Here is a 15,103-nt window from a genome sequence, read left to right on the forward strand (position 1 = left end):
TGAGCTCCTTGTTGTTGAACTGTGTGTCGTTGTCTGTGATGATTGTATGGTGGACTCCGTAGCGGCAATATATGTTCTTCTAGAGGAAGTTACCTTGGCGGTGGTTATTACCGTCAGTGGCTCTGCTTCTACCCATTTGTTGTTGTAGTCTATGGCCACAATGATGTACTTGAACTGTCCTCTAGCGGTTGGGAACTTGCCAAGTAGGTCCAGGCCCCAAGTGGAGTGAATCCATGGGCCAATGATGATTGACAGGGGTTCCGCCGGGGCATGGGGGAGGTCGGCGTACTGTTGACATTTGTGGCAAGACTTGGAAACTTTCCTGGCGTCGTCGCCGAGCGTGGGCCAAAAGTAGCCTTGTCGCATTGTGCGATTAGCCAAAGATCTAGCGCCATAGTGGTTTCCACATTCCCCGACGTGTATCATTGCTAGAACGGCCTTTCCCTCTTCTGGGGTCAGACACCGGAGGTTAGGATGGGTGAATCCCTGGCGGTAAAGCTTGCCATTTTGTATGTTATAGCGGGTTGCTCTCCGCTTGAGTTGCCATGCTTCGACCTTGTCTGCTGGCAGCGTTCCATTGAGCTTGTACTCGATGATTTCATCCATCCAGCTGGGATTGACTTCAATGTTGAAAATCTCCGCTAGGGTTTTGGTGATGCTTGGCTTGTCCAGCCATTCCACCCTTGTGTCCGCTGGACTTTGGTGTGGTTGAGCAGTTGGTAGTCTTGCCAATGAATCAGCCTTGGCGTTCCTTTCCCTGGGATCTGTGTGATGGTGTGAAATTTGAATTTTCTGAGAAGCGTCTTAACGTACCCCAAGTATGCTGCTAACTGTTAGTCTTTGGCCTGGAAACTGTCGTTGACCTGGTTGACGACTAGCTGGGAGTCGCTGAATATGTTGACGATGTCAGCCCCTGAGTCGATGGAGAGGAGTAAGCCTGCAATGAGCGCTTCATACTCCGCCATGTTGTTTGAGGCTGTGAAATTGAATTTCAACGCGTATTCCACGTTCAGTCCCCTTGGTCCTGTCAAGATAACTCCGGCACCGCCTGGCCTTTCATGGCGGTTCTTGGCTTGTAGTCAATGTCGAACTTGCTGAGCTCGATGGCCCACTTGCTGAGGCGCCCTGAGTGTTCAGGGTTCTGCATTACTTGCTTCAATGGCTGATTCGTCAAGACATGAATTGTATGGGCCTGGAAGTACTGACGGAGGAGTTTAGCGGTGACAATGAGTGCGAGAGCGAGCTGCTCCAGGGGGGTATACCTTGTTTCCGCCCCGTCCATGCCTCTACCGGCGTAGAATACTGGGAGCTCGTCCTGCCCTTCTCGCCGAACAATGGCGCAGCTTACCGCTGATGGGGATACCGCTAAGTAGATGTAGAGTACCTCACCCTGTACATGAATGGAGAGAAGTGGGACTGCCGCCAAGTATTCCTTCAAGCTCTGGAACGCCGCCTCACAGTCAGGGGTTCAGTTAATTACTTTCTTGTGGGTCCTCTTCAAAACCTTGAAAAATGGGAGGCACCTGTCGGTGAGCCTGGAGATGAACCGAGAAAGGGCGGTTAGCTTGCCTTGGAGGCTCTGAACGTGGACCTTCCACATCGGAGCCTTCATGTTGAGGATGGCTTGCACTTTGTCAGGGTTAGCCTCTATGCCTCACTCACTGACGATGTAACCAAGAAATTTGTTAGCGGCGACGCCAAAAAAATATTTTTCTGGGTTAAGGCGCATTCCGTAGGCTAAGAGAATGGCGAATATGATGCGGAGGTTTGCCACATGTCAGCTGGGCTTGATGCTCTTGACCAGCATGTCATCCACGTAGACCTCTATTATTTTGCCAAGGTGCTCCACGAACATAGTGTTCATCAACCGCTGGTACGTTGCACCAGCGTTCTTCAATCCAAATGGCATGACATTGTAGCAATATAGGCCCTTATCGGTTGTGAAGGTAGTGCACTCTTGGTCGCTGGGGTGCATCTTGATTTGATTGTATCCTGAGAAGGCGTCCATCATGCTGAGCAACTCATGTCCCGCTGTAGCGTCAACCAGCTGGTCAATGCGGGGTAGCGGGAAACTATCCTTGGGGCATGCCTTGTTGAGACCCTTGAAGTCTACACACATCCGCCACTTTCCGTTAGGTTTCTTAACCATGACCAAGTTGGAAATCCACTGGGGATAATTGACATGGCGGATGAACCCGATGCCCTGGAGCTTGGCGACTTATTCCGCTATTGCACGATATCTTTCTTCATCAAAGGCCCTTTGCCTATGCTTGACCGGATAGAAAGATGGTTTGATGCTCAGCTTGTGCGTGATGATTTTAGGGGAGATGCCCGGCATATCATCGTAGGACCATGCAAAGATGGCGGCGTTGTCTCGTAGAAACTGAGTGAGTTCTGCCGCTATCTCTGGGGCTAGTTGAGCGCCAATGCGGACTGTCCGCTCAGGGTGCTCGTCAGAGATGCTGATAACTTTCAAGGATGTATCTGGGTCGACAGGTTCCTTTTTTACATATTTTTCCTCGTCGTCTTTGGGATCTTCAATTGCATCCGTCAACGGCACATGGTTTCCTGCCGTTAGGATTTCATGGCGGCACGTTGACCGTGCCACGGTTGTCGAGTAGCACTCCTGTGCCATCTTTTAACTTCCCTTCACACAGCCTGTCTCGTTGGGTGTAGGGAACTTCATGAGAAGCATATACCCAGCTATGATGCACTTTAGTTTGTTGAGCGTTGGACGATCAATGATGGCATTATATGAACTGAAGCAGTCGACAACGATGAACTCTATATGTATCTCCACTGTGCATGGACTAGCGCCGATGACTAGGCGCATGTAATCAGAACCGAGTGGTTGTGTGACGTCACCAGAGAAGCTGAGCAGGGGCTCATGATCTTGGAGCAATTTTCTATTCCGTTGGAGTTGGTTGTAGCAGCCATTAAAGATGACATTGACAGCGGATCCGCTGTCAACAAGGACCCTTCCCACAGACCATTTATCGAGCATGGCGTCGATCAAGAATGGATCGTCGTGGGGTAGATGTACTCCGCGCTCTTCTTCCTCCGAGAATGTAATGGGTTCCCAACCAGACTTTGGGAGTTTAGCGGATCTCTCATAGCGGATGTTGCAAATTTCTTTGGGGTGGTTAGCGCATGCATAGCGCTTTCTTACCCTGTGAGACATGTTGGTGATCGGAGCACCATCGTCGATGGTGTTGATGCGGCGCATGGGTTCGATGTTGGCGACCACAAGTGGCGGTTGACGCACCTTGAACTGTTCCATTTTACCATCACGATACAAAGTCTTAATTGCCGTTTTGAGAACGTTGCAGTTATTGGTGTTGTGACAGCTGTCTTCGTGGTATTTGCACCACTTGCCGGTGTTTCTGGGTTTTCCCACCCTTGGGTACTTTCTTGGGGATGGCGGTGGGATCTGGTCCTTGCACTGGTAGTATATCTCTTCATACAAGGCCATGAGGACTGTAAACACTGCGTACCGCTGGGAGGACTCCGTCTGTTTGTTACGGTTGTCCCCCTAGGATGAGCGGTTGCCCTTGTGGTAATGCTGGTCCTTTTGCCGCTTGCTCTGGTAGTTGCCTTGTTGCCATTCTCTCTTCTTATCAGTTGGCGGCGTAGCAGAGGTTTTGTTAGAGGTCTCCTGATGGCTGGAGGAGGGCTGAGTGGATTTTGCTGGCGTTGGCGGTGATGGTGGGGTTTCTCCATATGTGATGAATTCTGCCTGTGCATGGATGACGGCTTCGCTCATGACGTGGTCATATGCAGCATTCGGATGATTGTAATTGAGATGATAGAGAAATGGTCCCTTTAGGAGTCCTTGCTTAAAGGCTGCCAGTGCCATTGTTTTATCTAGATCGCGGCACTGAGATGCCGCCTCTCACCACCTGGTGAAAAATGCCTTCAATGTTTCCTCTGCGCCCTGCCTGACGTTGAACAACTTACTTGTGTTGTGATGTCCGGCGGCCAACAGGATGAACCGTGATAGGAAAGCGCTTGATAGGGCGTGGAATGAGTCGATGGATCCCAGTGGGCACTCAAAGAACCAATTCATTGCCTCACTATCTAACGTTTCGCTGAACAAGTGGCAGAGAGAGGCGTCATCAAATCCCTTGTTGTTAGTGACTTTTTTGAAGGTGTCCATATGGACGAAGGGGTCAGTCATGCCGCTGTATTGTGGCATTTTTTGCGTCTTTGCATGTGGTAGTCGGACGGCCTGCAGGATCCTGAAGGTGAATGGCCCTGGCCTGGACGCAAAGAGCGGATTTGGTATTGGCGCTGGGGCGCCTACTTTTGCCCGGATTAGCCTTTGTTCTAATTGCTGCATCCTTTCCAGGATTAGGGCGATTGTGTTGCCAGCGGGACCCGCCTGGAGGTTCCACTGCGCCAGATCCTGCCTGGGGGCAGGTGGATTACCTTCAGTTCTAGCCCTGGCTGCGGAGCGGTTGGCGTACGGTTGTGACTCCGCCTCTTGCTCTATCATTAGTCGGGGTGGGGGAGGTGGACCCATTGCTAGTAGCTCTGCTGGGTTCAGCGGTACCTGCATCTGTATGATTGGTGTGGGTACCAATCTGCCGGCGTTGGGTCGACTACGCCTGGTGCTCTGCAATTGCTCGATCTGCGCTGGGTTGTCATTTGCCTCCAGCGCCTTCTTCAGTTCGTCGAATCTTGACATCAACATGGCCACTTGCTTTTGGGCCTCGGCCTTCTCCCTGCGCTCCTGCTCGCGCTCCTTGTTTGCCTTGTGGAGGTCCGCTAATGCCAGTTCATACATAGCGGCGAGATCCTGGCCTAGTGGGCGACTGCTACCTGGTCGGGCCTCCGCTGCAGTTTGAGTCAGCGAGACCTGGGGAGTATCCTGGGGTTCCCCGCTAGGGTTGACCGGAGTGTTGAATAATGCTCGGTTAACGTTAGCCGCGGGGTTGGTGGGATGGGGGTTGGCGGATTGGTCCGCCTGCTCTTCAGCGTTTCCCCCGCTACCGTTAGTCATGGTGATTGTTGTGGTGGGATGGCTTTTTGTTCAAGGGTTCCCACAGACGGCGCCAATGTTGATGTCTGAGATTCAGCGGTAGCTAAATCTCGATTAACGTTGGTCCGATGGGCAGACCGCTACTTGTAATTCTCTTGTGACTCCCACTATCTGTCAAATGAAAACAAAGGGCGTCAGGGGGAGACCACGGTGGGCGGTCTTCTCTTCTCCGATGCCTAAGTTAGTCATGTATTTGTGTTGACAGAATAATTGTAGGCAAGTAGTAAATGCGTAATTAATGAGGAGAGAGGAGTGAACCTTTTATAGGTGAGGAAGAGGCTGACCTCTTCCTTGTTTTCGATGTAGGACGGATATGCTTCAGTTCCCAGCTTCTGATGCTTCAGTGAGGTGATCCTGGCGCGGCGCGTCAGCTGTGAGCCGGGGCTCAGGTGATAGCCTTCTTGGCTGTGTTTCCATCGGTCACACCGTTGGTGATTGTTGGTACCGCTGGCGGTAGCATGAGCGTGGCTCATTATAGCTAATTATGCTTGGCAAATGCTTATGTAAGTACAACAAACTCCAAGCTTGGAGTGAGCACGAACCCAAACAGTTCGGCTTAATTAAGTCTCCCCTATGAAAAAAAAAAATGGGGGTAGAAGAAGGGAGGTTGCAAGTCCCCGAGAAAAAAAAAAAGAAATTGAATAAAAACTCAAAAACGGGAACTTTTAGTAAAAAATACCTTGAAATAGGTAGCCGAAAAATTTGGCCGGAAAAAGTTGTCGGAGGTCGCCGGAAAAGTGGCCGGAAACTGGTGGTCGGCGGTGGTCTGCGGTGGCTGGAGCTAGGCTGGGCTGCTGCAAGGGCTGTGCAGGGCTGGCACGCAATCTGTCGGCAGGTCTCGGCAGGTGCTCGGCAAGGCTGGGCAGGGGTCTCGGCAGGTCTTAATAGAGGGTTGCGCAGGGGTCTCGGCAAGTGTCGGCAGGTACAAGGCAGGCGAGGCTAGCAGGGGCCAGTATGGAAATTTCGATGACTGGTTCAGGTGGATTTCGGCCGGTTCCGGTGGTTTCATCGCCGATTCTGGGCTTCTGGGACTGAGGGCTTTTATGTGTGCGGCGGTGGATGCTGGAAATTTAGGGTTACGAAATTAGGGTTTCAGGATTAGGGCTTCGTGCTGATACCGTGTTTTAGGGAAACGGTAATTGAAAGAGAATTGTTGTGTATTCTCATTGATAATAGAGACCTCTTTATATAGAGGATTACAATGCATAGAATTTGAATTGTACAAGGAAAGGTAATCAAACATTGAATTGATATCTCTAAAATTCTCTGAGATTATCTCTAATTAAAACTCTATTACCACTATGTCAAGTAACCTAGAGTTTGGGCCAGACACAATATGTATTTACTTAAACAATAATAAATATTGACAATAATTCTCAATAACTCTTTTTAGGGAACTATATATTAGTGCTTAGTCTATTTTAAATAATTCGCTAGTGTTTAGGGAGCTATGCACTTTATGTGCTTTTAGCGAATCTTCTGGAGTAGTATCGAACAAAGAGATCCACTTTTAGATGTATTTGATGTCTAATGAGTGAACCTAGTCCTACGTATCACTGTGGGTACTAACACATCTTCTTGTCTGTCTATAAATGGCAGCGGAAGAGTGTGTAATGGTCGTTCTGGCTTACGATGAATAATGTTACCGCCCTAAAAAAAAAATTGTTGCTGTAGCAAATTAGCAATACATATTGACGTAAATTCGTAGCAAGTACGAGGACTTAATCCCTCAATTTGTACGTGGACGGAATTCCCAATATCTCATAACGGGTGTAGAGAATAAATTTGAGAACATTTCAATCTCCGGCTCCTATTCTCTCAATTGTCGTCCCCACATAGTCTTTCCCACCTTTTTTTTTTTTTTTTCTTTTGTAAATATTCTAATGCCTGCCAACTTTGGTAGATGTCCTTATCATAGTGCAAAGGGAGAGTAACTACACACTAAATGATTTTCATATCATAGGCTTTTTCTTTCTCAAATTTGTGTTTCTTAATGACGTACAACAGAAACTTTACGCTTAAATGGTCAGTGTGATATCGCCTCTCACCAAATTTATAGCTCAACAAGTGAAACCTAGTCTAGAGAGTCAGCACACGCAGGAGCTTCAACAACCACTCATACGTATGCATCGATCACCTTATATAACTGTCTGTCTGGTCTCTTAGTTTTCTGTGCTGTTTTGCTAAATCAGTTGGAGAAGAAGAGGAGGTACAGTACGTACTCCATAGACGAAGAAGATCGAAATGGGAAGAGCGCCGTGCTGTGAAAAAGTTGGGCTAAAAAGAGGAAGGTGGACAGCCGAAGAAGACGAGATCTTGACAAACTACATTCAACTCCATGGAGAAGGCTCTTGGAGATCTTTGCCCAAGAATGCAGGTCTGTTATAAATATATGCATTAGTTACCTCTTTCAGTAATTAATGTTTTGGCCTTTCCTTTTTTTTTTTTATTGTGATAAATATTTGTTTTGAAGGTTTGCTAAGGTGCGGGAAGAGTTGCAGACTGAGGTGGATAAATTATCTGAGGACTGACTTGAGGAGAGGGAACATCACACAAGAGGAGGAAGAAACCATTGTTAAGTTGCACACTGCTTTGGGTAATAGGTATGTAATAATGCATGCTCCTCATGTAGGAGATATTTCTTAATTAATTTCTTTCAAATCTACCATTTGAGTGACGTCGTTCTGGAACTCTACCATCAGTTCTTTTAGTATTGTGTGGGTGCTCAATAGGTCGAATGGTATTGCGTATAGCAGTGTCTATTTCTGACAATTCTGCAGTGTCAAGTCATTGTAAAATGATCAATTACATCCTTCCTCTAAAAAATTACCGATGTAAATTTGGTACTTACCAGTTAACTCTGCATTGTCGAGTATGCCAATTTCAGTAAGTGATTCATTTTATATCTTTAGTATTCTTTGTACTAATGTATTGTATCCGTACGTGTTTATATGTACAAAATACGTCATTTAGTTGCACTTTTTGTAGCTAAGAATACTTCAAATCAAACTCTAATCTTCTGTCTTCACAACACTGTTGTCATAATAATATTGATCTTTCCCACAATAGGCATTCTTGTCTCATGTTACAGACTTCCTTCTGCTGAAAGATCTAGAATTATGAGCTATAGGGAGCTTCAATTATTAGGGTGAGTTAGAGAATATATGTAAATATATCAAAAGAGAAATCATGATCCGTTACTCGAATCTTTCGAAATAGTTTAATTCTTTCTCATTGAGAACTACCGCTTACTTCAGCATTCAAGATGGTAATGTAAAATAAAATATAGACACATAGTTGTACGTAGCTAGATTGTGTCTTGGCAATATACATTAGCATACATGTAAATATATCTCTAGTTCTCAATCCTTGCCCAACTTGATCACCATATTATCAAGGCCTCGAGGGTATTATTAATAGGTTTAATAGTCAATTTGCTACCTTAGTCTAGGTTTCACATTTGTGTCAATTTGTCATCCTAGGTTTTATTTCAGTTAATTTGCTACACTAGGTTTTCACAATTAGCCAATTTACTACCTTAAGTATTATTTTTGCTAATTTGCTATGTTTTCAAAATTAGCCAATTGGCTACCTTTTCATCATATTAATTCGTCAATTTTTTTGTTCAAACATGGATTAATTTTGAAAATTTAGAAAGTAAATTGATTAATCTTGAAAACTTCGGGTGACATATTAGATGGAAGTGTAACAAATTAGCTAAAATAAAACCGAACAATTTGGCAATTATGCCTATTGAATATATTTTGACTAGTAATAGTACTGTGTTGCCGGTGGTGATTGATTGCTGCATACTTAAATATATTTTGAGTAATAGTACTGTGTTGCAGGTGGTCATTGATTGCTGCACACTTACCAGGAAGAACAGACAATGAGATTAAAAACTACTGGAACTCTCATTTGAGTCGCAAAATTTACACCTTCACCAAGCTTATGAAAAACGAATGTCTCATCCCCACCATGATCAATAATGTTTCGAAGTTAGCTGCTGCGAAATCGAAGCGCAGAGTACGTACAAGCAGATTCGCCATGAAAAGCAAGAATAAGCTCAACAAGAATGGTACAGTACTAGCCCCATTTCCACAAGTTCCAAAGCCAGCTTATAAGAGTGATGTGTTTGAATCATTAACCGGAGAAAACCCAAATCAAGTGCAAACCAGTCATTCAATGGGCTTGGAGTGTTGGGCCCCAAAAGAGAGAGATGAAAAAGAGGAAGAGGAGAATACAATAAGAACGTTGGGTGGTGTGCAAGGTTCTTGCTTGGATATTACAGCAGGGATGATTAGTTCCACTACTCCTGCTATATATGCTGCTAATAATGGAGAAAAAGAGGCATTGGACCCATATGAATGTGTAGACAGTGATGTAATTGTGGATCATAACCCAAGTGGGGTTACCACTGTTGTAGGGTTTAAGGAGCAGAGAGAAAATGGGGCCATGGGTTTTACAGATGACCATGAGGTGACCGTAAAGAGTCATCAAGGTATTTGGAGCTCAAATATTGAAGGGAGCTGTGGTGAGATGTATGCTTTCTCGTCACCACTGAATGCCGCCTTTGATGATCATGAATGGCTCAATTGTGATTGGGTAGGTGGTGGTGGTGGTCTTCAATGTCATAATGATGAATTGGAGTTATGGGATGAAGGAGAGGTGAGGATACCTTGGTTATGGGAGAGTGGCAATGACGTCGGTGATCAAAGAGACTAATTGCTTGAACCATGTATACAAATTTATTTCTGTTATTTGATTGTGTGCATGTAGACATGGTGTTTGTAGAATTACGTCCGGATACGCATTAAATGTGTTCTTTGAGCAAATGAATATCAACTTTGTAACCCTTTTTTTCTCTTTTCACCTTGCACGGTGATTTCTAATGGTTCGCCTCGGATTCAGAAAATCTCAGGTGCAGCTGCTTGTGTGTCATTAAGGAAAAGATTGTATGAAAATCATCGTTGATCGATGTGTTCAAACTTCAAAACAAGTTTGGGTGAAAGAGAGTATTTTTCTTCTTGTGCAAAACACAGTAGTAATGTACTGGTGCACCAAGAACCGTACTTCTGCAATATTGTTGAAACCATTTTCTCTGGAGAACGTCTTCCATGCTCCGAGCAAGCGATGTTCGGCTTTTTTGGGTCCACCCACATGACTTTCACGTGCCTCTTTATTAAGACGAGATTCACAAAGGATAGGCTTAGCCTGTTCCCGGTTGTTTTTTTCTCAATTGAGTTTTACCCAATCATGAGCAACCTAAGTGAATTGATTACCCAGTCTCTACACCTATGAACCTTCGATGATAACAGAGGGAGATCAAGTTTGGGAGTGTTCATCACCGTGCTTGTAACCCATCAGTCCATCACCACAACCCGTTCTCTCTAAATTGTTGAAAACTTTTTCTCAAAGGTGATCTTCTCCGGGCAATTCATCGGTGGGAGACTTGGACGGGCGGCTGATTGGGTTGAGATCCGGCATGAGGGGATTGAGGGCTGATCGATGGGGGCTAGGTAGAGACCGGCGCAATCGATGGAAGATTGGAAGGTGGTGGTTGGGTTGAGCATGGTGGGACGACGGTGGGAGATTTTCTGCTGCTGGTAGTGCGTTCCTTGCAGACCTCATGCCTCTTAATCACAAAAAAAAAAAAAAAAAAAAAAAAAAAAAACGCATATTGGACTATTAGTACCTCTTTGGGGCTTGGGCTTATGCTAATTTTGGTTTTCATTTTTTTTTTTTTTTTTTTGACAATGAACATTATAGAGATTTCATTAATGTAGGGTAAGGCCAGAATGACCATTACATATCATTCCGCTACCATGTACAGATAGACAAGAAGTTGTGATGTAGTAGACACCACGGTGATACATAGGGTAGGACCATTCATTCGACATTTCATGCTCACTTATTCAAAGCGAGCTTATTAACTATGAAACAGTACGCATAGTAATAGGCAAGTTTAAATGAAAAAACTACCTAGAGGGTGGGTATAAAAACCCACCAGTCATTCCGGACCCAAAAAGGCCAGGCCCAAAATTCATCTCCTATGCTTCAGGCTGAACCAGCGACCCATCAAGGCTAAAAGCCCCACTAGACATTCTGGACCCCCACAAAAGTCCACAACTGACTAGGGCACCCAACCCAGATGGAGGCCCAACAAGCTGAAGGCCCAAAAGTAGCTTCTCTGCTGGAGACCACCATGACGACGGCGCCGCCATCAACTTTGGCCGATCCGACATTCACCACAAGGATAGAACTCTTGCCATCGACGTTACCCAGCACCATATTTGAACATGGGTCCAACCACAACCCGAAGGCATAGCCACCCATAATGATTTGGACATCCATATCCGAATCCGATTCTTGCTGTTGCCGCTCCGAATCTCCTTCCTTCTGTTCACCCATAGCCAACTGACTACATATATTGCAGCATGAAACACCATTACAGTGATGCCTGCAAATCCCAGTACCACCTCCATCAGAAGCCAAACAGTCCAAAGAGGATTCAAAATGGACCCGGCACCACCGCGCTTCACCGTCGTCGGCAACAGAAGCCGACCCAATCGTAGATGACCGCGAGTCGTCTTCTGCCGAAAGTATGTATCGTTCTCTGTGCTTCGCCACCAGCGTCGTGGCCTTTGAATGGAACCCAAGTCCAAGCGACAGGCGACAGCCCAGCGCCGCCCCGAATACCAAAGCGAGACCCAGCCAAATCGGCGCCAACCAGCCAGTCTGATGGCCTTGCTGTACCAAATCTTCAATCCGATTAAATTGATTCGGATCACATCCACCACCATCAAAATGGACAACCCCAAATTGGGAGAGGTAAAGAGGTTTATCCTTAAGGTAGAGTGGGCCATCCACCTCTCGAAGGACTGGAGGGAGATTTCTTGGATGTTCGATGCAGCCGGAGCTGCTGTATGTGTCGCCGCCGCAAACAAGTTGCATTAGGGTGAGCGCAAAGAGGAGCGCCGCTTGGGAGAGATTAGGGTTTCTCATGACTATTGAGTTTTCCAATTTTGGAGGTTTGAATAGAAGCTGGTTTTCATTTATTTTGTTTGTTACTTTAGTTAGTTTAGTAGGATGTGGATTTTTGTTATTTTATATATGTTAATATTTTTAATAAACCGTATTTCTCACCTCAAATTTGGTGGTTATTGTTTCTAAACTGACAACATTAGTGAGATGAAAACTAATTGAAAAAAATAATGTAACAATAAATTGTTAAATTAAATTTTCAAGTGGACATTGATATGTTTGTAATTATTTCTCTTATTTATCAGTTTAGTGTTTGGAATTAACTGCATTAATTTTATATCTCGAGTTTTTATAATAAAGGTGGATCATATGAGAAATGGTCATGAAAAGATCCCCCATAAAATTTTTGATAGATTAGCAAATTATATTTCGGTGTTATAAGTAACACGAGGTGGTGGTTGACCAAGTATATTGGTGTTGAAATCAAGTTGAAAGTAGATAATATTTTAACTATAAGCATAAAATATTCCAATCATCTCATCCAACGGTCGATTTTTTCAACTTCTTATGTATCAATGGAGTTCCCCATCAAAGAATATAATTTATAAATATAGGGTTATAAATGTATAATAAACTGCATGTGTTAGTTTAAATTTGTTGGTTATTGTTTTCATTTCGACAATATTAGTGACCTAAAAGTATCAAAAAGTATACCTTCTATGAGCAACAACGTGGAGGAAATAGACTTTATCAAAATCGACCATTGGATGTTATCATGATAATAATAAATAGTTATGGTCAAAATTTCAGCTATTTTCGTCGTTGTTTAGGTCTCGATCTACTATGTCAACCATAAACCTTAAATACCACATAAAATTAATATGCTCATAATCGCTCATTCACAACTTATTTTTTTGATATGTCAGCTCTCATACTCTCATGGGTATGAGAGGTATATCAAATAATGTAAAATTTTTGAAAAATTTATCTCCTTGCGGTTTAGCTCCCCTTAGGGAAGTATAGGTGCATATAAGGTTGACCGCTTTATTTGATATCGAAATGACGGCGGATCGGGTTAATTTTTTTACACAATACCTATTAATACGCTATAAATAGATGGGTAATGTCAAATTTATCGATTTCCAATTTCGATTATTTGGACTGCACAAAATCTTTATATGTCTACTAATGTAGTCTAACTAGTTTATTTGTATCAAAAAGTATACCTTCTATGAGCAACAACGTGGAGGAAATAGACTTTATCAAAATCGACCGTTGGATGTTATCAAGATAATAATAAATAGTTGTGGTCAAAATTTCAGCTATTTTTGTCGTCATTTAGGTCTCGATCTGCTAGGTCAACCCTAAACCCTAAATACTACATAAAACTAATATGCTAATAACCGCTTATTCGCAACTTTTTTTTCTTCGATTTGTCAACTCTTTGCACTCTCATGGGTATGAACTATATCAACTAGTGTAAAAAATTTGGGAAGTTTATCTTTGTATACTTACAAAATTTCCAATTTTGTTTTCATCCACCTTTTCGCATGATCCAAATTATGCCTTAAATTTCAATTTGACAAAAAATAATAATAATTATGATCCGGATTATGATTTAAAGGTAAATATTGTCTTTAACTTTATAATTGAACCGTAATTAAACACACACTCTTGTATGACCGAATTCTATCTTTGCAAACATATTGAATTCAGTTTATTCAAAAAACATATTGAATTCAGTATCTTATCATAATTTGATTTTTCTTGAAAAACTATAAATAAAACAGAAATAATTAAAAATGTTGTATGAGTCATTAAAAATTTAGAAAAGTAAAAGTTTTTATTCTTTTTAGTGTTTATTTGTGAACTCCGAAATTCAAGATAGGGAATGTGGTTTATTGAGAAGAAATGTTCTTTATTTTGAAGCTGTTAAAAAAAAAAAAAAATTGGTATGTTTACTTTGTTTTTTTTCCTTTTCTTTTTTTTAATTGAGGGTATGTTTACTTCTTTATCGAAAAAATGAAAGGAAATTAGATTAACAATATTACACGGACCGCGTGTTGGTTAGATCTGTAGATATGTGGAATCTTAGCCAAAACTTTTTGACTGTCAATGGAAAAGTGTTAGGCTGTAAAAAAAAAAAATTACTGTAAATAATTTTGGTAGTAAAACTGTGACTTTTGAGTTGCTGGGTAAATAAAATTATCAAGTTAATGTTTTACACAGATGCAGGTCGTGCAACCCACTTGCAAAACTCTAGTGAGACCCTCGTTTCTTCATAAAGTTTTAAAAATTCTTTGCGGGTTTCCGGTTTACTTGAGTAAGCGGCTAGGATTATGCCACAAGTACTGCACAAAAACTGATGGTTAGAAATAGTGCTGACGTGCCCGAGCAACCCATACTCGGAGCATTGCAGAATTTTTCGTTTTCTCTGCGTCTGCGGTAATAATGCTGTAATCTTATGTACTAAACTGTTTGCACGGAGCGGATGAAACTTCCTCAAATTCATTCCTTGCTGACCTTTAGGTGGTTTCAGAGTGTCGACATCCCTTGCAAAAACATATAATATACATAGTACCTTTTGTCTCCCTTATATCCTCGTATATAACTATATATGAGAAAATTTAAGTCCACGTTAAAGGTTTACCAACTCGGCCATTATGAGAGGGTGAGTGCTCTCTTTTGTGATAGCTCCATCCGACCAATCCATGCATACTTTCTTAAACCTGCTAGACTTTTTCTGTGGTCACCTTGTTAATATTAACTAGAAGTCACTATCATTTGTTTAATTTCATTTACGATTTTAGGAAAAGAAATCCGGGAATATATTTTAATGAAGATCTTACTCTATTAGAATAGATGACAGAGGCATATGCTGCATAATGTTTCGATTTTAATGACAATAGTGACTCTAGGAGTGGTGTCCAGTCATCCCAGGGTCGACATGAATCACCACATCTACTCCATTAATGATGGATTGAAGATGAAGATTTGGTTCATTGTTCAAAAGTAAACTAGCATTCTGAAGACGATCACTGCATTTTATAGAGAAATAAAACAAATGGGGGTGGAAGC

The 15,103-nt window shown here is 43.0% G+C and overlaps 1 protein-coding gene across 1 annotated transcript; it reads left to right on the plus strand.

Annotated features, from left to right (window-relative positions):
* The first annotated feature begins 7,108 nt into the window (after positions 1-7,108).
* Positions 7,109-9,971, plus strand: LOC133712000 (MYB31 transcription factor31-like). Its single transcript, XM_062138075.1, has 3 exons — positions 7,109-7,418; positions 7,515-7,644; positions 8,890-9,971. Exons 1-3 carry the CDS (start codon positions 7,286-7,288, stop codon positions 9,764-9,766), a joined length of 1,140 nt encoding a protein of 379 aa, XP_061994059.1. The 5' UTR covers positions 7,109-7,285; the 3' UTR covers positions 9,767-9,971.
* The last annotated feature ends 5,132 nt before the right edge of the window (positions 9,972-15,103 follow it).

This window comes from Rosa rugosa, chromosome 5 (assembly GCF_958449725.1).
Source record: "Rosa rugosa chromosome 5, drRosRugo1.1, whole genome shotgun sequence".
Classification (NCBI taxonomy): Eukaryota; Viridiplantae; Streptophyta; class Magnoliopsida; order Rosales; family Rosaceae; genus Rosa; species Rosa rugosa.